This window comes from Zootoca vivipara, chromosome 16, assembly GCF_965207765.1.
Source record: "Zootoca vivipara chromosome 16, rZooViv2.hap1.1, whole genome shotgun sequence".
Lineage (NCBI taxonomy): Eukaryota > Metazoa > Chordata > Lepidosauria > Squamata > Lacertidae > Zootoca > Zootoca vivipara.
In genome coordinates this window covers 25,396,078-25,422,298 of record NC_142599.1, presented here as the reverse complement: position 1 = coordinate 25,422,298, position 26,221 = coordinate 25,396,078, and the positions used below count along the sequence as shown (strand labels likewise).

The 26,221-nt window shown below is 48.2% G+C and overlaps 1 protein-coding gene across 7 annotated transcripts in view; it reads right to left on the bottom strand.

The window, feature by feature from the left end:
- Positions 1 to 26,221, bottom strand: part of PC (pyruvate carboxylase) — a 286,650-nt gene that overhangs the window by 197,399 nt on the left and 63,030 nt on the right. For all 7 annotated transcript variants that reach the window (XM_060269527.2, XM_088659084.1, XM_060269530.2 and 4 more), the window contains 5 exons: positions 11,049 to 11,184; positions 8,278 to 8,462; positions 4,305 to 4,470; positions 1,784 to 1,929; positions 274 to 391 (listed from right to left, as the gene is read on the bottom strand). In XM_060269527.2, the coding sequence (XP_060125510.1) occupies positions 274 to 391; positions 1,784 to 1,929; positions 4,305 to 4,470; positions 8,278 to 8,462; positions 11,049 to 11,184 (751 nt within the window). The remainder of the gene's footprint in view (positions 1 to 273; positions 392 to 1,783; positions 1,930 to 4,304; positions 4,471 to 8,277; positions 8,463 to 11,048; positions 11,185 to 26,221) is intronic.

Sequence of the window (26,221 nt, the reverse complement as noted above, 5' to 3'; positions counted from 1 at the left end):
CTTTAAACCATAGTTTAGTTAACTGCAGTTTAAAGTGAAGTGTGGACTAGCCCCCCCTCTCTCTCACACACACACTTATTTATTTATTGCCTTCAAGATGCTTTTGCAGTGGTGTACTGACTTGCCCCAAACCCTCCAGACAAATTGTCTCCCTCCTTGCCTGTGGCACCAGCACACTTCTGCCTGGGTTGAAACAAGGAAAGGAAGGGGCACATGAAATGGTCCTTAATCAGCCCTCATTGCCAGCAGTTCACATAAGAAACACAAACATACCCAAAATCTGGACTTCGATGTGTCTTGGCTTCTCCACAAACTTCTCCACAAACAGAGCCCCATTCCCAAATGCGGACAGAGCCTCCGAAAAGGCCCGGGTGTAGTTTTCCTCTAGCTCCTGCAGGGAGAAGATGGTAACGATGTTATCTGCAGTTAAAGTGAGTGGAAGGCGGGATGCTTTTGCTCCCACTGGCTGCCCAAGGCCCCAGAATGAAAGACGGAGGGAGGAAGGGTGGAAGGAAAGGTGGGGACTGTCACTGATGCCCCCATCTCAGACTTACCCTGCCCCTGAAAACTCCAGCAACCCTCCTTCCTCAGCATCTCCCCTCTGCTGGGAGATTCTGTAAGACCCATCCATTTCTTGCACACACCCTACCCCAGCCTCACCTCCACACACACACACTTTTTATTCTTGCAAGCAAGCAATATGCTCAGGGTCCTTTGCAGGCTGGTGTTTCGGTTTTCTGTGGGACCATCCTGCAACATGCCATGGATGCATTAAATATTGCACTTGTGGTGGATTTGTGCTGGGCTATCCAATGTCTCCCCCCAACACTATTGCCCTGGCTCCTGCTTTATGAAGGACTTGAATTTGGATCTTGTTCTCTACTATAGTAGAAAGCAAAGCAAGGAGCACCAGCCAGTGCAGGGCATGACTAGGCGAGCTAAAATGTCAATCCAACAGTTGACAGCCCCCCCCCCCCCGGCTCCTGTTCTAAAGGAGAAGGACAGACACAGCAGGGGGTTGGACTAGATGACGATTTGGAACCCCTCCAACTCTACAATTCTATGATCTGAAGCAGGATGCAGCTTGGGTTTGTGCCTGCAAATGGGAGCTCCACTCTGGGGGCTGTTTGCGCTGGCTTCTCTGGGTCCCAGGCAAGAGAGGAGGTGACAGCGATGGGTCAGAGCCAGACTGGGTGTTGGACGCTTCCTGGGAGGGCAGAGTCTCATCAGCGGTGACTGGCTTCGGAGGGAGGGTGAGACAGGCAATGGCCAGCAACATAGCAACCCACTGGGACCCTCCCCAGAATCAGATTCCTTGCCTGTGGGTTGCCTCCTCTGACAGCTCAGATGACCCTGGGATCCTGGTGCGGCTCTCCCAAACCTGTGCAGAGTCCTTCCCTAGTCTCATCACTGGGCACCTCCTCAAATTTTCCCCACCCCTCATGTCCCAATCGAACCATCCCCTCCAGGATGTTGTCTCAGGAGTCAATGCATTACTGCCCTTGGGAGGGGCACTTTTGCACTATGGCACAGCCAACTCTGGACGCTACGGAAACCGGAATGCTTGTGGTATAGAGATTTCAAGAGAAAGCTCCTGGAGACACACCAAACAGGAAACAAGGCAATATGTCTGACCTTGAACTTTAACGGAGCCGGACACCTACCAACCCAGCCTCACACACACACACACACACACACACACACACACACACACACACACCGTGGGAAGGGTGCAAGACCCCCGCCCCCGCATGCCAAGGAGAAGCAAAGCAGCAGCCCTTACCTCATAGCTGCGCACGACTCTCATGCCCCGCCCTCCTCCGCCGTAGGCAGCTTTGAAGATGATGGGGAACCCGTAGGTCTTGGAGAACTCCTGAGCCTCGCTGAGCGAGGAAATGGGGGCGTCTGTCCCGGGAACCACAGGCACCCCTGGAGAGCAGAAGGGAAGAGGAGGAGACTGAAAGCCAATAGAAGACGGTGCAGGCTTGTCTTCCACTGCTCCAGTGAATGATGCCCAAACCGATGGATTCCAATTCAAAGGAGAGAGATTCTGGGGAAAGGTCAGAACTTTCTGGTGGCAAGAGCTGTTTGGCAGTGGAACAGATGGCCAGGGATGTGAGCAAGGTTGCGGACTCTCCTTCATTGGGAGCTTTTAAGCAGAGGTTGGATGGCATTCTGTTAGGGATTCTTCAGATTAAGATTCCTGCATTGCAGGGGGTTGGACTTGATGACCCATGGTGCTCCCTTCCAACTCTACAATTCTCTGATTCTCTCCCTACTGCACCCGCTACCCCTGTTCCCCACCCTCTGCCCCTCTGCAGGTCACATCTTTTGGGCCTATTCCAGGTTTAAAGCAGGGCCTAAAAGCCAGGGGTGTGCAACTGGTATCAAGGCAATGGTTGCATACCAGGACCAGCAGCCTGGGAAGCATGGGGACTCCCCTGCTGTGAATGCCTGCAGGTCCTGCCCCTGCCTCTCACCACCTGGCCCAGGAGAATTCAGAACAGCACAGAGTTCTTTTTATAATGTTTTTAAATTTTCTTTTTTTACCTTTTTAGATTCTTTTTGGTGTGGGGGGTGGGATGGATGTTTAGTCGGGTTTGGGAATTTGCTTAATTTTGGTAGACTCCACCGTGGGAGCAGGGCCGGGGTGGGAGAGTGCTAGAGTCCTGTCTAGTCAAGTTGCATGGGATCAATTCCAATCTGTTACCTCTGAGGATGTGGACAGGCTGCTTGGATGAGTGAAACCAACCACCAGTCTCCTTGATCCTTGCCCATCCTGGCTTATAAAAGCTAGCCAGGAAGGGCTGGGCGATGGGCTCCATGGGGTGGTGAATGCTTCTCTCTGTGAGGGAGCCTTCCCAGACCCGCTGAAAGAGGTGGTCATTAAACCGCTTCTTTAAAAAACATATTTAGACCCGGCCAATATGGCCAACTATAGCCCAGTCTCAAATCTTCCATTCTTGGGCAAGGTGATTGAGTGAGTGGTTGCTGAACAACTCCTGGAAGAAGCGGACTGTTTGGGGGGGGGCAGGAGGTGGGCAGGTGTGGAGGACTCCCTGGTCCTGAATGGGGTAACTGTTCCCCTGAAGGACCAGGTGCGCAGCCTGGGAGTCATTTTGGACTCACAGCTGTCCATGGAGGCGCAGGTTAATTCTGTGTCCAGGGCAGCTGTTTACCAGCTCCATCTGGTACGCAGGCTGAGACCCTATCTGCCCATGGACTGTCTCGCCAGAGCGGTGCATGCTCTACTTATCTCTCGCTTGGATTACTGCAATGCGCTCTTATGTGGGGTTACCTTTGAAAGTGACCCGGAAACTACAACTAATCCAGAATGCAACAGCTAGACTGGTGACTGGGAGCGACCGCCGAGACCACATACATTGTCTCCCAGTACGTTTCCGAGCACAATTCAAAGTGTTGGTGCTGACCTTTAAAGCCCTAAACAGTCTTGGTCCAGTATACCTGAAGGCATAGCTGCCAAGTTATCCCTTTTTTAAAGGGATTTTCCCTTATGCTGAATAGGCTTCCTCGCGAGAAAAGGGAAAACTTGGCAGCTATGCCTGAAGGAGCATCTCCACCCCCATCATTCTGCCCGGACACTGAGGTCCAGCACCGAGGCCTTCTGGCAGTTCCCTCGTTGCGAGAAGCCAAGTTGCAGGGAACCAGGCAGAGAGCCTTCTCGGTAGTGGCACCCGCCCTATGGAACGCCCTCCCACCAGATGTCAAAGAGAAAAACATCTACCAGACTTTTAGAAGACATCTGAAGGCAGCCCTGTTTAGGGAAGCTTTTAATGTTTAACAGACCACTGTATTTTAATATTTTGTTGGAAGCCACCCAGAGTGGCTGGGGAAACCCAGCCAGATGGGCAGGGTATAAATAAATTATTATTATTATTATTATTATTATTATTATTATTATTATTATTATCCTATCTCTAAAAAGAGGCAGGGACCACATTGCTTGCCTTGTGAAGTTTTGATGAAAGGCGGGGGGGGGTAGAATTAAAAGCTTCTGCACTTCGTGGTAGCATCTCTGTAATGTTCCCCAAATTTGCAATGGCTCTCCATATCCGCTCGCTTTTTCAGAAGCCTCCAGTTTCACAAAAGACCTGCTGCTTTAGGAGGCAGGGAAGAGGGGCAGAGCACACAAAGAACTGGAGTGGAGGGAACAGACCAAGCTCACAGACTGCCAGTGTTAGATGACTCTCGTCCACTTTGATCCTGCCTTCTTATTGGCTAAGGAACTCTGTGCAAGTTGGGAGTCAGGCCCGCCCTCGCTTGTCAGCCAACGTAACCCTTACCTGCGGAGATGGCGATGGCGCGGGCCTCTACCTTGTCGCCCATCTTCTGCACCACTTCAGGAGAGGGCCCAATGAAACGCACACCAGCGTCAATGCAGGCCTGGGCGAAGTCAGATCGCTCAGAGAGGAAGCCGTAGCCAGGGTGGATGGCATCCACTTCGTTCTCCTGCAGAAACCCAGAGTTTGAAATTAAGCTGGGAGTCAGCTGCAACTCCCATCAGCCCCAGGAAGCATAGCGATGGGCAGAGGCAGTGTGGACGTAGTGGTTAGAACCTCAGAGCACTCACTGCCTCTCAGCTTAGCCTACCTCGCAGGGCTGTTGTGGGGATTAAATAAGCAGGGGGGGGAACTATAAATGTCGCCTTGAGCTCCTTAGAGAAGGAAGGTGGGGTACAAATGCAGCAAATAAAATCATCACAGCTAGTAGCCATTGACAGCCCTCTCCTCCATGTATTTGTCTAATCCTCTTTCAGAGCGATCCTTGGTGGTGGCCATAACTGCCTCCTGTGGGAGGGACTTCCATAGTTTATATATGCACTGCATGAAAAAGGACTTTTGTTTACCTCTCCGGAGTCTTCTGACATTCAACTTCGACTTGCCCTTCTCTGATTCAGGGGTGGGAAATCTGTGGCCTGCTGGTGTCATTAAGACTATGACTCCCATCATCCCTGGCCATTAACTGTGCTGGTTGGGGCTGATGGAAGTTGGAGTCCATCAGCATCTGGAATGCACTAGCCTAGGGCTCTCTCTCGCCCTCTCAATTCCTCCCTCTGCAAAATAGGAAGAATACTATGGGCCTATCTTTCTGGTGGCTTCATAGACAGTCAAAAGCTGATGCTGCGGTGGTGGCTGATTTTTATTGTGATTTTTATATTGTTTTTATGGAACACTGCTGAAAACTTTTAATGTCAAGTTGCCTTGTGACAGCTGATCGTAGAAAGAAAGTGCATTAAGACGAGTGTTTGAATGCTTTATATATAGCTGCCATCATTATTACAAATTATTTGATCTCTTGATTGTGCTTCATTTTCACAACCTAGCTCAGCAAATTTGACTCTGACGACCATTAATTCAGGGGCACTGCAATGCTGCTTTTCAATTAGATTTCATTTTCAGCTGTTCAAAAAGCTTGCCAGCGCAAAACCTCTCTCAGTGCTCGCATTAAGGACACAAAAAGAGCCTGCTGGTTCAGACAAAGCACCCAGTTCAGCATCTTGTTCTCACAGGCGGGTCAACCACATGCCCACTGGGAAGTCAGCAAGCAGGACCCCCCTCTTGTAGCTTCTAGCAACTGGTATTCAGAAGCATTACTGCTTGCAGCTGTGAAGGGCAAAGCATAGCCATTTTGGCTTGTAGTCCTCTCCTCTATAAATTTGTCTAATCCTCTTTAAAAGCCAGGCAGGTTGGTGCCCATCACTGTCTCATGTGGGAGGGAGTTCCCTCATTGAAGTACTTTCTTTTATCTGTCCTGAATCTTCTGACATTCAACTTCATTGGATGTCCACAAGTTTTAGCATTATGAGATAGGAAGAAAAACTTTCTCCTTGCCATGCAGAATTATATAAGCTTCTATCAGGTCACCTCTTTCTCGCTTTTTCTCCAAACTAAAAAGTCCCAAGCACTGTAACTTTTCCTCAGTGTAACTCTATCCCCTCAATAATAATAATAATAATAATAATTTATATCCTGCCCATCTGGCTGGGTTTCCACAGGCACTCTGGGCGGCTCCCAAACAGAACATTAAAAACACAATAAAACATCCAACATTGAAAACTTCCCTAAACAGGGTTGCCTTCCGATGTCTTCTAAAACTCAGAGAGTTGTTTATTCCCTTGCTATCTGATGGGAGGGCATTCCACAGGGTGGGCACTACTACTGAGAAGTCCCTATGCCTGGTTCCCTGTAACCTCACTTCTTGCAGTGATGAAACCTCCAGAAGGCCCTCAGAGCTGGACCTCAGTGCCCAGGCTGAACGATGGGGGTGGAGGCGCTCCTTCAGGTATACTGGGCCGAGGCCATTTAGAGCAGGCATCCCCAAACTTCGGCCCTCCAGATGTTTTGGACTACAATTCCCATCATCCCTCACCACTGGTCCTGTTAGCTAGGGATCATGGGAGTTGTAGGCCAAAACATCTGGAGGGCCGCAGTTTGGGGATGCCTGATTTAGAGCCTCGATCATTCTGGCTGCCCTTTTCTGAATTGTTTCCAACTCAACAATATTCCTTTTGAGGTAAGGTGACCACAACTGCACACAGCATTTCAAATGGCTAGTAGCAATTCATAGCCTTCTCCTCCATGAATCTGTCCAATCCTATTTTAAAGTCATCCAAGTTGGTAACCATCACTGCCTACTGCAGACGTGAGTTCCACCGTTTACCTATATGCTGCGTGAAGAAGGACTTTCTCTTATCTGTCCTGAACCTTTCAGCACTCAGCTTCTCCTACACGGGGAGAATGGAAGACTTAACCTACACCAAGGTGGAGGGAGCCCACCCCTCACAACCACCCCAAACTCTCCCACTGCCTATCAAATAAAGTCCCTGCAGGTCCTGCAACTGTTTCAGCATCGACGAGGCTGTGCTGCAGCTGCACTGCTAATGGCAAACCCTGTGGATTCCAGGCCTCCTCCAACACCTACTCCTTGTTAGTGGAGCATTTCCTTTGCCAGCTTTAACTGTGCACATGAAAAGCGAGAGGACAAAGGCAGGTTGTCGCTTTGGCAGCTAAAACCGGAACTTCTCCTCCAACTGGGGAAACCTCAAAGTGAGTTAATAAAGCACTTGTGAATGCGAGCCAAGGAAGGTGGCTCTTCCTAAGAATTTATGCAACCTCCCCACCCCCACCTCCCAATTTCCTTGGCACTGTCAATAATGGGGACTGGGGACATGGGCGTAGGCAGGGGGGCAGGAGGGGGCAATTGCCCCCCCTAGAAGCAGGGCCGCTGGCCAGCCTGCCCGCTGCCCGCCCGGTGCCGTGTCCCTTCTAGCCAGCTGGCTGTGGGGCGGGCGGAGGGAAAGCCAGGCAACCGCTTTGCGCGGCTCTGGGGCTTTCCCTCCACCTGCCCCGGCGATTGCAGAGGGGGAGAAGGGGATCGGAGCAGCCCGATTTCGGGCTGATCCTGGCTCCCCCTCGCCCCTGCCGATCGCGGAGGGGGAGGAGGGAATCGGAGCAGCCCAATTTCGGGCTGATCCTGGCTCCCCCTCGCCCCTGCCGATCGCGGAGGGGGAGGAGGGGGTCGGAGCAGCCCCATTTTGGGCTGATCCTGGCGCCCCCTCGCCCCTGCCGTTCGAGGAGGGGGAGGAGGGAGTCGGAGCAGCCCGAAATCGGGCTGCTCCAATCCCCTCCTCCCCCTCCGCGATCGCCGGGGCGGGAGGAGGGAAAGCTGGCAAGGGAGAAGGGAGCTTTCCTTGCCCCGCTGTGGCCCCTCCCCCCGCCCCTTGGCCCCGCCCCTTGCCCCCCCCCTGATTTTCATCCTGGCTACGCCCCTGACTGGGGAAGGGGGAACTTCCAGATCATGTTTTCTTGTTTGCTAGGTATAGGTCCACGTGCCAAAGAGATGAAGGGCTGGGGAAGAGGCAGCAGCGAGAACTCAGGGAGGGATAAATGCTTGTTTAAGCAGGTGAGAACACATAGAGACCACCAGCTTCCTTTATAGCAGATAGCAGCCATGTCCAAAATCCGTTCTGGGGGCCTAATTTGGCCCCTGTGTCAGTTTATTTCCTGGGGTAAAATCCTAAACAACTTCAACCCTAAAAAAAAGCTCAACAAGCACAATCCTAAAAAAAAAGCTCAACAACTTTAATCCTAAAAAAGGTCAAAGGTCGGCCCTTTGGTTGGCCTTCACAGACCTTCACTTCATCAAATCTGGCCCTCTTTGAAAAAAGTTTGGACACCACCGCTTTATAGGTTCAGCCCTCCTGGCCTCCCCATAGCTCATTCCACTCACAGCAGTGAGAGCCAGTGTCCTTCTTACCTTGGCAACTTGAATGATGTCCGGAATGTGCAGGTAGGCCTGGACAGGGGGGAGCCCCCGGCCAATGAGGTAAGCTTCATCCGCTTTCTGTCGGTGCATCTGCCCTGTGTCCTGCTCCGAATACACGGCCACCGTCCGGATGCCTAGCTCTGTGCATGCTCGGAACACCCGGATCGCAATCTCCCCTGGAAAACACGAACGTTGAGTGCCCATGAAAATGGGGAGAGGGGGGCTGCAATGTGGAAGCAGCTACACCATTCGATCAACTCAGCACATACCTCAATTGATCAATCAATCGGGAGATTTTATTATTAATTTTAACAGCCAGGAGAACTGCAGGTATCAAGCATCAGCCTATTATTAGTATTATTCATGCAGCAGCAAAAAAAGGCTAATGCTATTCTATCAACAGAAGTCCAGTGTCCAGGATCAAGACAATTAACAGTGCTGCTCTGCTCTGCCTTGGTCAGACCCCACCTGGAGTCCTGCGTCCAGTTCTGGGCACCACAGTTTAAGCGGGATATTGACAAGCTGGAACGTGTGCAGAGGAGGGTGACCAAGACGATCAAGGGTCTGGAAATCAAGCCTTATGAGAAACAGTTAAGGAAATCAAGCCTTAGGAGAAACAGTGTTGGTTATGTCTGGCCTGGAGAACAGGTGAAAGGATAGTCGTCTCCAAACACCCAAAGGGCTGCCACATGGAAGATGGAGCAAGCTTTTTTTCTGTAGCCCCAGAGGGAAGGGAGATTCAGACTAGACCATTGAAAGAATTTTCTGATGGTAAAGATTGCCGGAAGAAATATCAACAACCTCAGATATGCAGATGACACAACCTTGATGGCAGAAAGTGAGGAGGAATTAAAGAACCTTTTAATGAGGGTGAAAGAGGAGAGCGCAAAATATGGTCTGAAGCTCAACATCAAAAAAACCAAGATCATGGCCACTGGTCCCATCACCTCCTGGCAAATAGAAGGGGAAGAAATGGAGGCAGTGAGAGATTTTACTTTCTTGGGCTCCTTGATCACTGCAGATGGTGACAGCAGTCACGAAATTAAAAGACGCCTGCTTCTTGGGAGAAAAGCAATGACAAACCTAGACAGCATCTTAAAAAGCAGAGACATCACCTTGCCGACGAAGGTCCGTATAGTTAAAGCTATGGTTTTCCCAGTAGTGATGTATGGAAGTGAGAGCTGGACCATAAAGAAGGCTGATCGCCGAAGAATTGATGCTTTTGAATTATGGTGCTGGAGGAGACTCTTGAGAGTCCCATGGACTGCTAGAAGATCAAACCTATCCATTCTTAAGGAAATCAGCCCTGAGTGCACCCTGGAAGGACAGATTGTGAAGCTGAGGCTCCAATACTTTGGCCACCTCGTGAGAAGAGAAGACTCCCTGGAAAAGACCCTAATGTTGGGAAGGATAGAGGGCACAAGGAGAAGGCGACGACAGAGGATGAGATGGTTGGACAGTGTTCTCGAAGCTACGAACATGAGTTTGACCAAACTACGGGAGGCAGTACAAGACAGGAGTGCCTGGCGTGCTCTGGTCCATGGGGTCACGAAGAGTCGGACACGACTAAACAACTAAACAAGAGCTGTTTTGACAGTGGAATGGACTCCCTCAGAAAGAGGTGGACTTTCATTCATTGGTGGGTTTTATGAAGGGGTTAGATGGTCATCTGTCAGGGATCATCTAGTTTCAAATACTGGGGGATTGGACTAGAAGATGAGCCCTTGTGTCCCTTCTAACTCTACAATTCTGTTATTGCTGTTGTTGCTATTATTTAAAGCATTTACATCCCACCTTTCTCTGAAGTAGGGATTTGAGGCAGCTTACAACATTTAAAACAACATCATAAAACACAAAATAATAAAAACAAACTTATAAACAATAATTAAGATAAGCCAGAACACCTTTAGAGCCAGTAAAATATAGTTTGCCCTGATGACAACCTAGTAATTCGCATTGCCTGCACCTTAATTTTCAAATGCCCTGAAGGAGATTCACCCTTTTTCTCTCACACACAATGAAATGCCTCGTCCAGGATTCTTTTATGTATTATTTATTATCTCTATAATTCATATACTGCCCTGACGTCAGGGTTTAATCAGTGTTCAAGGCTGGCATCAGTTTGCAGGGTTTGGTGCACAACCCCGGGAACATGCAAGAACCAGCATTCCTGCCATGACCCTAGGGATGTGGCTGGGGATTTTGAGGGAGGAAGGGCCAGCCTCAGACATATCAAGCCAAACAGAAGCACATCTGCAAGAGGAACCATTGTGCCGCTGCCTGTGTAACCTGAGGATGCTGCGCTGCCCTAATAGAACCACAGCCTCTTCACGGTCAATGAGTGCTGAAGCAGGTCCCCCCCCCCCACTTTAAACGGAAGAGGCTCCTCCCACAGAAGGAGCAGCTAGCAACCAAGCTAGTGCTGCAGCTCAGTCTGAAGATGACTGCTACTGAAAGAGCACCGGAGCTCCACTCTTATGGAGTCTCCAGCCTTGGCTGTGCACAGAGATGGCCATGGTGCCACTGGAGTCTCGCCTCTGTGTTGCTGAAGTCTCTGATCTGGAATTGCAAAGCGGCCAAGGTACTCTAGACAAGAGACTTCCAGGCAAATGTTATGGCTCCTTTTGGGGAGAGGTGTCTTCTGCACATCGAAAGCTGGAGGGTAGCACAGATCCCGATGGGGAATGAGAATGGCTCAGCTCAGGAGTCATGGTCCCCAACAGCTCCCGCCCACCAAAGCCCCAGCCCTAGGCCCAACTCACCTCTGTTGGCCACCATCACCTTCTTAATGGGCTTGTATTCCATGCGCTGGGTGCTGTGGAAAGCAGCAGGGCATAGTGAGAGCCGCTTGAGGGCCAAGAAGGCCACCCCTCCCTTGGCAAAACGCAGCTGCAACATCTGCGGACAAAAAGGGACAGATCAGCAGAATTAGCTTTAAGGCATTCTCAAAGAGGGACCTGGCTGAGCAGCCCCCCCCCCTCAAACAACTGCTCAGCCTTCACCCATCAAGGCTCCCCCCCCCCCACTAGCAGTAGTCAAAACTGCCTTATTCCTTCCAGGAAAGTTAAACAATGCAATAGTTCTCCAGGTGGCAGTTAAAGGCAGAAAGAAGCTGGGTAATGTACTCCAGTACACTCAAGTGCTGTTCACTGCACTCTAAATCACTTTTAAACATGCAGAGACCTCAGGTTGATGGGATAAAGAGTTAAAATGGCACTCGGAGGGGCCCTCACGGCAACATGGAGTCAAGATGGGCTTTAAGTGGCGCAAGCATCCAGTGATCTTTTCCTTAACCTCAACGAGGGAAATGGATAGTTGACACTTTTTTTACCATCTTGAACATACAAAGCCACTTCTCCCATAGATAGCTTTCTCTACAGTTATTTGGATGCCTTTAAAAGGGGGCTAGACAAATTCATGGAGGGTAAAGCTACTTGCGTCATGATGTCAATGTACTACCTCTGAAGGGCTGCCACATGGGAGATGGATGTGTTTTCTGTGACTCCAGAGGGAAGGACCCAAACCAATGGATTCAAATGACAAGAGAGTAGATGCCCGACTGAACCATAGAAAGAACTTTTTGAGAGGAAGAGCTTTTGGACAGTGGAATGGACCCCCTCAGAAGGTGGCGAGCTCTCCTTCGTTGGAGTTTTTTAAGCAGCAGTTAGATGGTCACCTCTCATTGCACTCACAGGTTCTTTAGCTAAGCACTAAGGAAGATAATAACGCAATAAAATTTATAGCTCAGTTTATAGAGCATGAGACTCTTAATCTCAGGGTTGCAGGTTCGAGCCGCATGTTGGGCAAAAGATTCCTGCATTGCAGAGGGTTGGATTAGATGACCCTCATGATCCCTTCCAACTCTACGATTCCGATTCAAACCAGTAAAAACTGTGCATTGTTTCAAAATCCCAATTAGAACTATTCAGTTTAATTAATTCAATAAAACAGAACTTGATCCAGTAACAGCAGAAACTGCATGAAAGCTATTTTAAAGCATTCTTGCTAACGAAAGCGTAAGGGTGGAGGAAATTTATAGGATTAAGTATTTCTATATATAAGTGCTCAACAAACATGCACAAACGTCCATCTATCACAAATGTACTGCAGCTAATTGATCAGAAAATCAATAGCTATTACCAATAATTCTGACAGCTCAGAACTGTAAATACAAACAAACATGACCAAAGGGAATAGCTTTGAAAGCAATGGGAGAAGCAGAATTTCAAATACAAAGGAAGGAGGTGTTTCGCTCTAGCTCTCGCCTGGTCAATCATAAATAAGCGATTAACACACTCAGAGGGCCCTGACCTCCAGTGTCCCCCTGAGGGCCCCCGCCTCCAGTGCCCCCCTGCCACCCTCTTGCCTCTTATCCCACAGCCCACTTTGGGTACCACTGTTTCAGACCACTGCTCCCATCAGCCCCAGGCTTGATGGGAGTTGTGGTTCAAAGTATTCAGAGCGCAAGACCTTGGGGAAGGCTTCTTTCGATACCTGGAGTCAGCTCTCGCTGCAAAAAAACAAAAACAAAAACCAAGCTCAGCAGGCGGGCTCCCTTGTGACTCAGTTTTAGGATGATGATCCTCCCCCCCTCCCTTTTCTCTTTTTCCTAAGAAGGCTAATAACTTTTTTAACGGCTCCCTCACTCCCCTAGACAGCCTGGGGGACTTTTTGTCTGTTGCCACGCAGTGTGCTATAGCAGCTAAACGGGGATATAGTAAAGACATCAGCAGTTTAACAGTAGATTTATTTTTATACCTCCGAAAATCAATAGCAGCTCCAGCACTCAAGACCCAAAATTAGCATGCAGGTGATAGCGGCCGTCCCTCCTGTCCCCAAAGTCCTTGGAAGGAAAACAGCCACTCAGGCTAGGTGGAGAGAAAGAGCTGTGTGTGTGTGTGTGTGGTTTTTTTGCCTCTAGGAGAGCAATGGTTTTATTTGACTTACAGTCGATCCACTCTAACCCAAAGGGTCATGGCATGTCATAGCAACGCATAACTCCAGTGCATGTAGCTCATTTCCTCAAGATACAGATCCCCCTGAAACTTGCCAGAGGTAATCCTAAAACAATGGGAAAGCAGGCAAGGGCTGGGAAAATGACCAGTGTCTGAAACTCCCATTGTTCTAGGTGCATTTTGCGACAGGGAATTCCATTAGTGCAAGCAGTTTCTGAACTCTGGGAGCAGTACTGCGCCTGAGATTTCAGATTAAAGCTGCAGAGTGGAAGGAAAAGGGGAGCTTTTTCTGCCTCCCCATTTCCAGCTACTCTCTGAAAACTGGAGAAGAGACTCTCTTAAGAATATTTAGCGGGGGTGGGCAGCGGAAGGACTAGAGCATGTGAAAAATGAACATAATATTTTAGCTGCAGTTCATTCATTTTCAGCTTTGTATTCTTATTGTTTAAAAAAGCATGCCTAGACATTTCATTGTTGCACCCATAACCTAGGCTTAAGCTCCTAACTTTCATATCTCAGTTTCTAACACTGAAAATGACGTGTAGGGTTGGGGGTGGGGGTGGGGCAGGATCACATCTAGGAACAGAAGAAGAACCTGGCTGCTGGATCAGGCCACACACCAATCTGGTCCAGCATCCTGTTCTCTCAGTGGTCAAACATGTATCTATAAGAAGCCTGCAAGAAGGACCAGAGTGCAAAAAACACTCTCCCTTCTCGTGGCTTCCAGAAACTGGTATTCAGAAACATTTGCTGCCTCTTGACAGGGGAGACAGGGCACAACCACCATGGCTATTAGTCATCAATAGGCTTCTCATCTGCCATGGACTGGTTGGGCACAGAGGAATGGTGGAAGGAACCAGCTGGGAAACTACCAAAGGAAGAAGGCTCAGAGCACAGGGAATGGTGGTGGGACAACGATGAGTGGGAAGAGGTGGAAGAGGGGAAAGACTGGGAAGAGGAGGTGTCAAAAGCTGAAAAACTAACAGGGCTTAGTGAGCTGGAAGAGTCAATGGCAGAGAGAATCAGAGGCAGGAGAAGGGGAAGAGGGAGGCAGAGATGAGTCAGGCTGGTGAAGAGTCACAGGTGTCTCCCTCTTCCCCTGTGTGTCCAAGAACCAGAAGAGGCATTAAAAGGGTGGAGGAGAGGTTGGCTGCATGCAGACGCAGTCTCCGATGGCTGGGGGAAAGTCCAGGTTTTTATGGAGTGGTTTTTAAGGACTGGTTTTTATGGAGTAAGACCACAGAGAATGAGCTGCTCTGCTCACTGGGCCTGACACTAAACCAAGAGTTAACTCCAACTTTCAGCTGTGAATTACTGACTGGCACGCTCCTGTGACAACCTTGATGAATTTGTCTGATCAATTTTTAAAGCCATCCTAGTTGGTGGACACTCTGTCTTCTGTGAGAGAGAGAGCGCCAGTTTAATTCTGCACTGCCCTACGTGGAGATGCCCGGGATCGAACTTGTGACGTTATGCATGCAAAGCACGTGCTCTAACACTGAGCCATGGCACTTTAAGGGGCTTTGGCACATCTCACATGAGTGAAGGGAGGGTTGAGGTTGGAAAAGAGCCTCTTGTGTGGGCGCAACCAAATCTCCCCCCAAATCTGCCTGGAGAGACGGCCCCCTCAGCCCCCCTTCCCCACTATGCCGGTGATTCAAATCCCCACTTAGCCATGACGTTCACTGTGACCGTGGGCCAGTCACAACCTCTCAGCCTCACCTACCTCACAGGGTTGTTCTAAGGATAGCAAAGAGAAGGAGAACCATGTGAAAACCAGGCAATAACCTGGAGATCCTCTAGGTGGGATATAAAGGCAATCAATCAATCAATCAATCATCTAGTTCAATACTGTCAACAGTGACTGCTAACAGCTCTCTAGGGCAGTGTTTCCCAACCAGTGTGCCTCCAGATGTTTTGGGACTACAACTCCCATCATCCCTAGCTAGCAAGACCAGTGGTCAGGAATGATGGGAGTTGTAGTCCCAAAACATCTGGAGGCACACTGGTTGGGAAACACTGCTCTAGGGTTTCAGGCAGGGGGTTTCTCTCCTGCCCAGCCTGGAGACACCAGGAATTGAATCTGTGACCTTCAGCATGCAAGGAGATGCTCTGCCACTGAGCTAGAGGTCTGATCCAGCAGCCAGGCTATTCCAACGCCAGGCAAACCTCAGGTGCCAGAGGGGTGGCTGGATAAGATCCCACTTAGTCAGAAGGCCGGACTTGAGCTCCACTCCCCACGACTAGCAGGCGCAGAATTGTGCAGAGAGGCTCAATTTGCATAATTTATGCATACTGAAACATTAAGGTTCCGCCGGCACATAATTTTTACAGCCCCCGCAGACACATAGCCCCCAACTACACACGGTGTGGGCGGAACAGGACGAACTCAGGGAGGGAAGGCAGCCAGCGTGCAAATCTAACTGAGCTCCACGGGCACGCTTGTTTGCGGTGATTCATTGGAACCGCAGTTTTCGGGATTTCCAAACTACCTGGAAGCCAAGGCGTTAAAACAAAAGCAAATGCAAGCCTCTCTGCCCCCTCCTTCCCGACGCCACACTGCAAGCCGTGTGTCTAATGTGCCATTTGGAGACCAAGGGACCCGTCTCCTCGCAGTCAAAGCGATGGCAGCACGTCCTGCTCGGCTCTTAACACATCCATCTACCGTCCCCTAAACCCTCTCCTCTTATACACACGCAATTGAGCAGAACACAGCTTCCATTTAGAAACCCTCTTTCCTGCCTGTTGTCCTGCCCCTTGGTGACAGCAGTGGCTGTGGAGGGGACTTGTCTGTACATGCCAATGAGCCGATTAGAAGCACGGCAGGGGAGTAGAGGGCGAGGTAAGCAGGCCCCTGAGCCAGCCCTGCCTCATATAACCCCACTACTGGCTGGATGACTGTTTGCAGTACTGCCCACCGCCCTCCAAATTAACCATCCAGGTCTGTTCCGATCTCTGCCAGTCACTCTCTGGCAAATTAGCGCTAGGATGCTTGCAGGTCCCAGCTGCCACGATGAGGAAAGCCACACCACTGCAAGGTTGTATAAAGGCTACCTGCCTGAGCGTGTCGCTTTAAGGGTCTGCAGCGGAGCTGAGCAGGTGCTCCGGCTTACATAGGTTGGGCTGCAGTTCCTGGACAGACGCTTCCAAATGACCAGCATTAGCAAACTGGCCATTCTGCTAAATCTGCTCCAAGCAAGGCTCTCCTGCTCACAAGGAGGGATGGGGGGGGGGGGCGAGGGGAAGCAAAAAATGTAGCGAGCGGTCTGGTCTGCAGGATGGGGAGAAAGAGAAAAGGGCAGGGTAATGCTATCCAGCAGGCAAATAAAGGAAGGATTGGAGGCAGGATTATTTCACAAAGAAAAAGAATCCAGACCTTTGTTGGTGATGCCAATAAAGGTTTTGATACTGATACTGATACTGTTTGTGAAGGAAACTAACCTAACTGCAGCAGAGAGTGGCTGCCGAGTGATGCCAACGATTTTACAACTTATAAAGTCGCTCTCTATGCTCTTGGCAGCTAGGAAGACAAGGACAAAGAATTTAGATAAGTTAGCCATTAATCGTAAAGAGGACTTGGAGATCTAATTCACACAATCCATATGCGACTCCCCTCTATTTTATCTGTCCTTGTAAGAAAGGTTTCTGTTAAGATTCGGTTGTGGTTTTGTTGTATATTTAGTTATGGATGATGTCATGGCCATTGGCTAGCACAATGGAAGTTTGATCTGAAAAAGAATTCTGCACTATGAATTTTAAAAAATGCATATGTTTGGGCTGAGGGGCCTTCTCCCAAATGCCTCCCTCAGGCAATATTCTGGGTGCCACGTCAAAGAAGGGCAAAAGCAGTCACTTAAGAGCAGAGAGAGAAAACAGCACAGCTTCACTTGCCCTCAGTGACATCAGCATGCAGTAATCTTTTGCCCAAAGACCCTGAGAGTTAGCGTCTCATGGTCTACCAACTGAGCTATCCCGGCAATAAAGTTGGCTGTGGCAGCAAAAACCCTGGTGGCTGTGCTCTACCTCCACAGTCGGAGGCGGTATGTTGTTGAGCATCAGTTACAAGAAACCACAGGAGAGGGAGACTTGCTGTGGCACTAAGGCCCGGCACATGGACATCTTGTTGGCCACTGTGAGAACAGGATGCTGGACTAGAAGGACCACTGACCTAACCCAGCAGGCTCCTCTTAGGAGAACAGATCTCCTGGGTGAGGACCACTGAAATGGCAGGCCCCCATTTATTTTGGGATGACTATCCTAATGGATCATGGCTGGGGAGAAGTTTCTCTTGAGCTGCACCCACTCAACGGCCAAGAGGTCTTGGGACCAGGCATGCTGCCATCAATGCTCCCAGTTTCCTTGAGCCATACTCTAAATAGCAACGCTATCTGTTTCAACCTTCAGAAGATAGATGATTGTTTTGTTTTGGCTGGACACAGAGAACAGGATGCTGGGATAGATAGACCCCTGGCCTGATCCAGCATTCTTATGTTGTAATAGGATGTTGCCCAATTTGGTGCCTTCCCGATGTTGTTGAATCACAACTCCCACTGTCCCTATCCACCGATCTTACTGGCTAGGACTGCTAATCAGAGTCCAGCAACATTTGGAGAGTCCCAGGATGGGGGAACACTGATGTACATCATCGTCATCACAACAACATCCTGTTCACCGCATGATTTAGTACTAGGTGTCACTATTCCCAGGGTGTAAAAGAACCCTGCTTTTAAAAAAGAATTGGTGATAGTAAAACAGCAGGAGGCAGGGGTCAAAAATAAATAAATCACCATTTGCAGCGTTTATACATGTGTTTGTGGGACAAAATACTACAGATTTCCCCCCCCCAAGTCACTGCTTTTGCTCCCCAAATCGTTGTCTATTTGATGCATAAGCATCCATCACTTCTGAAAATGCCCCCTTTGTCTATAATTGTTAGGTTATAAGCCTCCATACTGTCCACCTGTAAAAAATAAAATAATTTTTTTTTTGTTATAGTGGAACACTGGCCCTAAAAATGAAATGGAGAGGAAGTACTTCTTCATGCAGTGCACAGTTAAACTATGGGACTCAATTCCAACAGGAGGCAGCAATGGCCACCAACTTGGACTGTTTTTTAAAAAAAGGATGGGGCAAATTCATGAAGAGGGTAGTCAACGGCTAGTAGCCATTTTGGCTATGCTGTTCCACTTCAGTTGGAGGCAGCAATGATGCTGGATACCAGCTCCTGGAAACTACAGGAGGGGAGAGGGCTCTTGTGCTCTAATCCTGCTTGTGAGTTTCCCACAGGCATCCAGTTGGCTCCTGTGAGAATAAGAAACTGGACTATATGAGTCCCCTTTGACCTGATTCATCAGACTCATCTTATGTTCTTGGGGTGGGGATCAATAACGTCAGCCAATCCAGCTGAAGGAGGCCATGCACAGGAGGAGGAAGAGGAAGAGGAAGAGGAAGAAAGGAGGGCTCTTCTCCCTTCCACAAAGGGAAAACTTTAACAGGCTTTGTTCCCGAAGGTCTCTGAAAGAGCAAATAAATCTTGCACAAGCCAAGTACACAACCTTCCAAATTCTGCAACAGATTTCAAAACTTAACCTTTCCTCCATTTGGCCCCGAACCAGAAAAACTGCATCACTTAAACCTTTCTCATTTACAAGAAAGGACTAAGTGATAAGCTGCAGAAAGAGGGCTCTCCCCACCTCCTGGAGAAGCACAACCCTGTTTGGTTTGTCCCATATAACTGGGTTCAAGGAAGGAGGACAAAAGGGTAGCTTAATTCCAAAGACACCTTGGAGCAAACTTGGGAGTTGTGTCAGCTTCTGCACAGAGCCAGCCTGTGGCCTCAGGTGGCAGATACTGAGAGACTGGGTATGGATAGAGCTGTGTATTGCCTGTTCTGAACCTCCCTAAGCTAGGCCACATGTACAGCATACATTTAAAGCACCATGACACCACTTTGCGCAGTCACAGCTAACCCCAAGAATTCTGGGAACTGTTTGTTAAGGGTGCTGAGAGTTGTACAAAGACCTCTATTTACACACACTCACAGAGAGAGAAAGAGTGCGTTACAATTATAGAATCATAGAAAATATATATACCATATATATTATTGAATTTTTATTCACTTTTCTTTTTCTATCATTACATACATCTCATATCAATAACATTTATATTACATAAAGATGTGTCTATTTAAATCCAGCCATCAAGTCAATAGTCTTCCTTTGTTTCTGCAAATATATTATAAATGGTTCCCACTCTTTTTCAAAGTCACTGTTGTCCTTTTCTCGAAGTCTCTCTGTCAATTTTGCCAGTTCTGCATAGTTCATCAATTTCTCTTGCCATTGTCCTTTAGTTGGAATTTCTCCAGTCTTCCATTTTTGTGCTATCAGAATTCTCGCTGCCGTAGTAGCATACATAATAATCTCTTCTCTTTCAGCAGATCTTGACCTAAAATACCTAACAGGAAGGCTTCTGGTTGTTTAACAAATGTTATTTTCAACATTTTCTTCAATTCATTATATATCATTTCCCAATATATTTTTACATTTTTACAATCCCACCACATATGATAAAAAGTACCTTTAGCCTCACACCTCCAACACTCCTTCTTTTCATTTTTATACATTTTTGCTACCGTAGTTTGACCGGTGATATATACCATCTATACATCATCTTCATGTAATTCTCTCTCAACAATATATAATCCATAAATTTCAAATTTACTTTCCGCAATTTTATCCAGTCTTCAAATTGTATATTGTGGCCTATATCTTGTACCCATTTTATCATTACCGACTTTACTTCTTCATCTTTAGTTTCCCACTCCAAAAGCATATTGTATGCCTTTTTTAATCATTTCAAGTTTTCTTATATCACTTCCATTTGGGATTTGGAAACCGAATATGAAAAACCTTTCTTATTGCCCTCTTTTAAAACATCCTTTAGCTGTCTATGGTGCAACCAACGTTGAAGATGCTCTTTTATTTCTTCATATTCTTTCAGTTTTAATTTTCCCTCCTGTTCTACCAATAAATCCCTATATGTTGGGCATTCTCCCCCCCCCCATTGTTTTAAGTGACAATGCCTCAATCTTCTTTGGTGATCACTCGTAGCCGAGTAAGATTGTCTTCCAGGAACACAGTTTTAACAATGGGTCCGTAAGTCACCGTGGAGGCCAATTCTGGATCCACACGTCCTTCCACAGTGGGGACATTGGTTTCCAGGCGGGAGTTGATCACGGTGTGGATTTGCCAAGCGTGCCTTCCTCTTAGTACGTTTCTCCCTTGCGTCCTGAGATCAATAGGTGATAACCACCAAGGTGTCTTAGGTTCTAGTAGGTCTTTATATTTCCCCCACACTTTAAACAAGAATCATAGAATTATAGAGTTGGAAGGGAAGCAGAAATCTCTACTAAAGCATCCATGATGTTGCATGACCAACTCTGTGTGTACAGACTTTTAGCATGTCACTGCAAACAGCTATTACAATGCAATAATTCTTCATGTGTCATCACCCCTTCGTATTACTCCTTTCACCTGAGGCATTATTAGCAGCAGCAGCAGCTTCCCATGAGCACAATTATGTGGCAAGAATGTCAGGGATGCCTGTGAAAAAGGAGGCCTTAAGCTGTAGCGTCTCCTTGAACTTATTCTGTGAGAAGCACGAAGAAGCTGTTCAAAGACTGCCTGTTTTCAACAGCACACAAAAAAGCCGCTCTGTAGAGGTCCTGTGTTTATCAGGCAACATCCATTCCGCCAGATCACCTCCGTTTTCCCAAAGTGATTTTCATTCCTCTTCACAGGGGACTCCAGGAACTGTGGCAGCGGGAGGGGAATAGGGGTCTCCTAGCAACTCTCAGCACCCTTAACAAGATTCAGCTCCAGAATCCTTTGGGGGAAGCCATGACTGTTCAAAGTGGTATGACAGCTCTTCAAATATATGGTGTGAATGTGGTCACCGTTTCCTGCCCTCTGGTATATTGGAGGAAACTGAAGTAACATCCACCTGCCAGCCTGGTGGCATCCCTGTAATGGGGAAAGGCGACATCTTGTCCTTGGCCTCAGGCGGCATAATTTCTTGGGCCATCCCTGCACAGATGACTTGTCTCACAGAACAAAAAGCTGGCAAAGAGAAGTGACGTTTTCTTCAGTGAGCTACCAAGACGTTATCTTCTGGAAGCAAGCTTTGCCATCACAAATAGCCCTTCTCCTTCCTGCCCGCCTACCTACCACACAACCAAAATATTTTTAACAACGTCAGTAAAAATGCAAAAAAAGAAGAAGAAACTCCACAGAGGATTCAATGTGCTAGAAATAGATGTTCTGAGACATGTTTTGCCTTGCCATTATTATTCTAGCATAGGGGAGGCCAACTCTGAAGAGACTGCAATCTACTCACAGTTAAAAACTGGCAGTGATCTACCCCCTTTTGGGGGGTTCAGGTCAAAGTTGTTAAGCTTTCTAGGGAGGAGGAAAGCCCCATTTTTAGGGGTTCAGGTCAAGTTGTTGAGCTTTTCTAAGGTGGGAGGAAAGCCCTGTTTTGGGGGGGGGTGAAGGCTAAAACGTTGAGCATTTTTAGGGGAACCAAAGTTGTTGAGCTTCTTTGGGGGGAGCCAGTGATCTACCAGTGATCTACCACAGACGTCCAGTGATCTACCGGTAGATCACGATCTACCTGTTGGATGTGCCTGTGAATCTAGCATAATAATTATCATCCAGCTGGGAATCGGGCAAGTGGGATGACACCTCAAAACAAAGGCAATTGGAAATGGCTACATGCCAACATGGCCAAGGTTTGAGGAACTAACATAAGGCCCAGCAGCACCCAAGCACAAGAGCTCTCTCCCCAACTGAGGGTTTCGGATTCAGAAGGATTACTGCCTCTAACCACGGAAGCAGAGCCGAGCCATTGTGCCTAGTAGTCATTGATGGCCTTCTCTCCCATTAATTTCATAGAATCATAGAGTTGGAAGAGACCACAAGGGTCATCCAGTCCAACCCCCTGTCAAGCAGGAAACCCATCAAAGCATTCCTGACATATGGCCGTCAAGCCTCTGCTTAAAGACCTCCAAAGGAGGAGACTCCACCATACTCCTTGGTAGCAAATTCCACTGCCGAACAGCTCTTACTGTCAGGAAGTTCTTCCTAATGTTTAGGAATTTGCCTAATCCCTCTTTTAAAACCACCCAAGTTGGTGGCCATCACTGCCTCCTGTGGGAGCGAGTGAAATACTTTCTTTTACCTGCCCTGAACCTTTCAAATGCAGCTTCATTGCACGTCCCTAAGTTTCAGTGTTATGACAGAGGGAGAACTTCTCTCTATCCGCTTCCTCTGTGCCAGGCATTATTTTGCAAACTTCCATCACATCACATCTAAACTGAAAACTCCCAAATGCTACAACCTTTCCTCCTAGGAGAGTCGCTCCACCCGCTTGATCATTTTGGTTGCCTTTTTCTGAATCTTTTCTGAATACATGGACTACAAATCTAAATAACAAATGCAATTTCGTCCCCCGCAGTCTGAAGCAGGGTAGCCCTCTCTACTGCCTTGTCCTGCAAAACATGCAGGCACAGGGACAGTCAACAAGTGAATAGCACACACGTTTCAGGTTTATGTACTGTACAAAGTGGCACACTTTGATCTTACAGCCTCAGCTTGTGGGCAGCCAATAACATGAGGATCACAATATTGGCTTAAGAGCCAACAGCATCACTTGGGAGACGACAAACTACACCAGCTGCCAAAACAGGAGTTTGGGAGATATATCAAAGTACTGTGCTTTGCACCACATGACCTCATGCAATACACCATTGCCAGCCTGGTGCTCTCCAGTTGTTTTGAACTCCAGCTCCCAGCAGCCCCAGGAAACAGGGCTGCCCATATTGTCATAACAGGAGAGGAGTATGGATGCACAGGAATGATTTAACAAGAAAAATGATACAGTACAGCTACTGCACAAGCAAAATCGTTTATGCATGAAAGATGAGGGGCAATTTTTAAGAGCAAACAGAGAAGATTCAAAACACAACTCTTCCAAGGTTTTTTGTTGTTTTGCTTTTTGCAAAAAACTAGGTGGAACCGGAGCCAAGGGATAGTGCAGGGTCAGTTGGCGTAATACTGTCAAAAGTCCCCCCAGCTGGAATCTCATTAGGTGGTCCAGGACAAGGCCCCCTCCCTTCTCAGCCTCAACTCCTCCATCTGCAATATGGGAATAAAGTTGGTGGCCTCCTTTGCAGGGTCATCATAACAATTACTAAGAAAAAGCAGCTGAAGAGTGTAAGAAGATCGTTGCTGGATGAGGCCAAAGGCCCATCCTAGCCCAGTACTGTATCCTGTTCCTAAAGTGGCCAAGCAGGTGCCTCAACTGGGAAGCCTGCAAGCAGGGCCTGAGTCCAAGAGTACTCTCCCCACCTGTGATTCCCAACAACTGGTATTCAGAGGCATGCTGACTCCCAACAGTAGAGGCAAAACTAGCCACTGTGGCTTGCAGCCCTGGATAGCCTTCCGCTCCATGCATTTGTCCAATCTTATTTAAAGCCTCCCACAGTCAAAGGCAGCAATGCATCTGAATACCACCTGATGGAAACCACAGAAGGGGAGATTTGCTCTTGTGCTCAGGTCCTGCTTGTGAGTTTCCCATTGGGGCATCTGGTTGGCCCCTGTGAGAACAGGATGCTGGACTAGACAGGCCATTGGCCCGATCCAGCAGGGTCTTCTTACCTTCTTATGTTCCAGGTAGGATGCAAAAACAGCAGCGACAAAAACAGCACATCCCTTATACAAGATAAGTGGGATCCCTTCCTCCTTTAATGCAGAGGGTATGGGTTTTTTTTTGAGATGCCTGCCCGCCTGCCCGCACAGATCTTCCCAGATGCTTCTATCTAACACCTTTCTGATTGAGTCAGAAACAGAAAAAGAGAAAGAGAGAGAGAGAGAGAGAGAGAGAGAGAGAGAGAGAGATAGCGCACTACTTAAAACTTCAAACAATACAATTATCCAGGTTATGTGTAAAGTCACTCAGCCGCGGCAGCAGCAGCAGCAACCCCCACCCCCGCAAATCTCTCTTTAAGAAGACAATATTGCTCCAAGCTTTCTCCTGTCCCACTTTGGCACGTTCTAAACTGAAAAAAAAGTGAAGTGTTGGTCCTTTTATGGATCAGAAGAGGGACTTAGGAGGATAACACCACTGATAGCGATGGCTCATTTTTCTCATAGCAGTTTACCCAGCCTTCCTTGACGCAGCCCCCATCTGCACTATATATTTAAAGCAGTATCATGCCACTTTCAACAGTCACAGCTTCTCCCAAAGAATTCTGGGTCCTGCAGTTTGTTAAGTGGGCTGAGAGTTGTTAGTAGGCCCCGATTCCCGCCACCGAGCTACAGTTTAACCGTCAATCCCTCTTCACAGGGAACTCTGGGAATTGTAGCTCTGAGAGGGGAATAGGGATCTTCTAGGAACTCTCAGCAAACTACAAACCTACAATGCCATGGCTGTTTAAAGTTGTACGATACTGCTTTAAATGTTTAGTGCAGGCCAGGCCTCCAAATTCCATCAGCCCCCAGCCAAAATGGCCAATGGTCAAAGATAACGGAATTTGGAGTTCAACAACAACTGGAGGGCATCAAGTTGAGGCACAAAATGTGCAAAACTAAGCCTTGCAGAAATCACTGCACCCGGTTTTGCTTTGGGCTGACTATGAGCAATGTGGCCTTTGGGATAAAAAAGCAAGCCAACCCCCCCCCCCCGGCTTAAGAGAAACATCCCCTTCCTCCCAGATCCTTTGATCCTTCACTGTATGGAAGTTTCACAACATGGAATCTCCAAGCACTATAATATTGCGCAAGGAAGACAGCTGTCTGACCCATTGTGTTTGCTAAACAGAACCTCCGTGGCCAGGGGCACTATGCCTCAGGGGCCTGGGGAGAAACAAGAAGGACTGGTCACTGCATCCTTGCTGCGGCTCGTGAGTTTCTCAAAAATATCTACCTGCCCTTGTTGGAAATCCTGGACTCACACAAAGGTCTGAGCAAATGCATGGGAGATTGCTCTAAAACTGTCTAAATCAGCAATAATCAGCGGGAGCTGCAACAAAAGGTTGCTGTGTGCAGGATTCCTGCCAGCCAGCCACGCTCTCTTCCAAGCATTCCATTCCACACACACTTGCCCAACAGCCAATCAGCATTCTGTGGGTCACTGAGCATGCTCAGTTATCACTGGATTGCTGTTGGCTTTCCTCCCTGCTTAGGGATTTTCCCCCTACCCCACCCAAATACCTCTTGTACTTTTGAAAATCATGGGGTTCCCCCAAACTTTCCAATACTTGTGTGTGTGTGTGTGTGTGTGTGTGTGTGTTTTGTTTTGGCTACATAAGCACCCACACTCACAGAATCATAGAATATGTAGAGTTGGAAGAGACCTAAAGAGTCATCAAGCCCAACTCCCTGAAATACAGGAATCACAGTTGCAGCTCTGGACTTCAGAAACACAGGAAAGGGTGACAGGTAAATGCAAACTGCGGTAAATCTCAGAATACAGTGGTACCTCGGGTTGTGGACCTGATCAGTTCCAGGGTGCTGTTCGCACCCCGAAAAGTCTGCAACCTGAGCAGCGCTTTTGCGCATGGGCAATAGCGCGATAGAGCGCTTCTGTGCATGCGCACGCGGTGAAACCCAGAAGTAAACACTTCCGGGTCCGCCGCATTTGTAACCTGGAAAAACGCAACCCGCAGCGGACGCAACATGAGGTATGACTGTACTCAGTGTTAGGGATGGAGAACTGGTGGGTGGGGGGCTGTTGCCCCCATATGCTGTTTATTGGGTTTCCCAGAGGCATCTGGCTAGTTAGAATTCTTGACCCATCCAGCACGGCAGTTCTTAAGAACACGAGAGGCTTGGACTGAGATTTGGTTGGCCCTGGGTAACTGCTTCTCTCATCTATTGCAAAGCACCTCAAGGGCCTCTGGCAAAATTATTTCTTCTAATAGT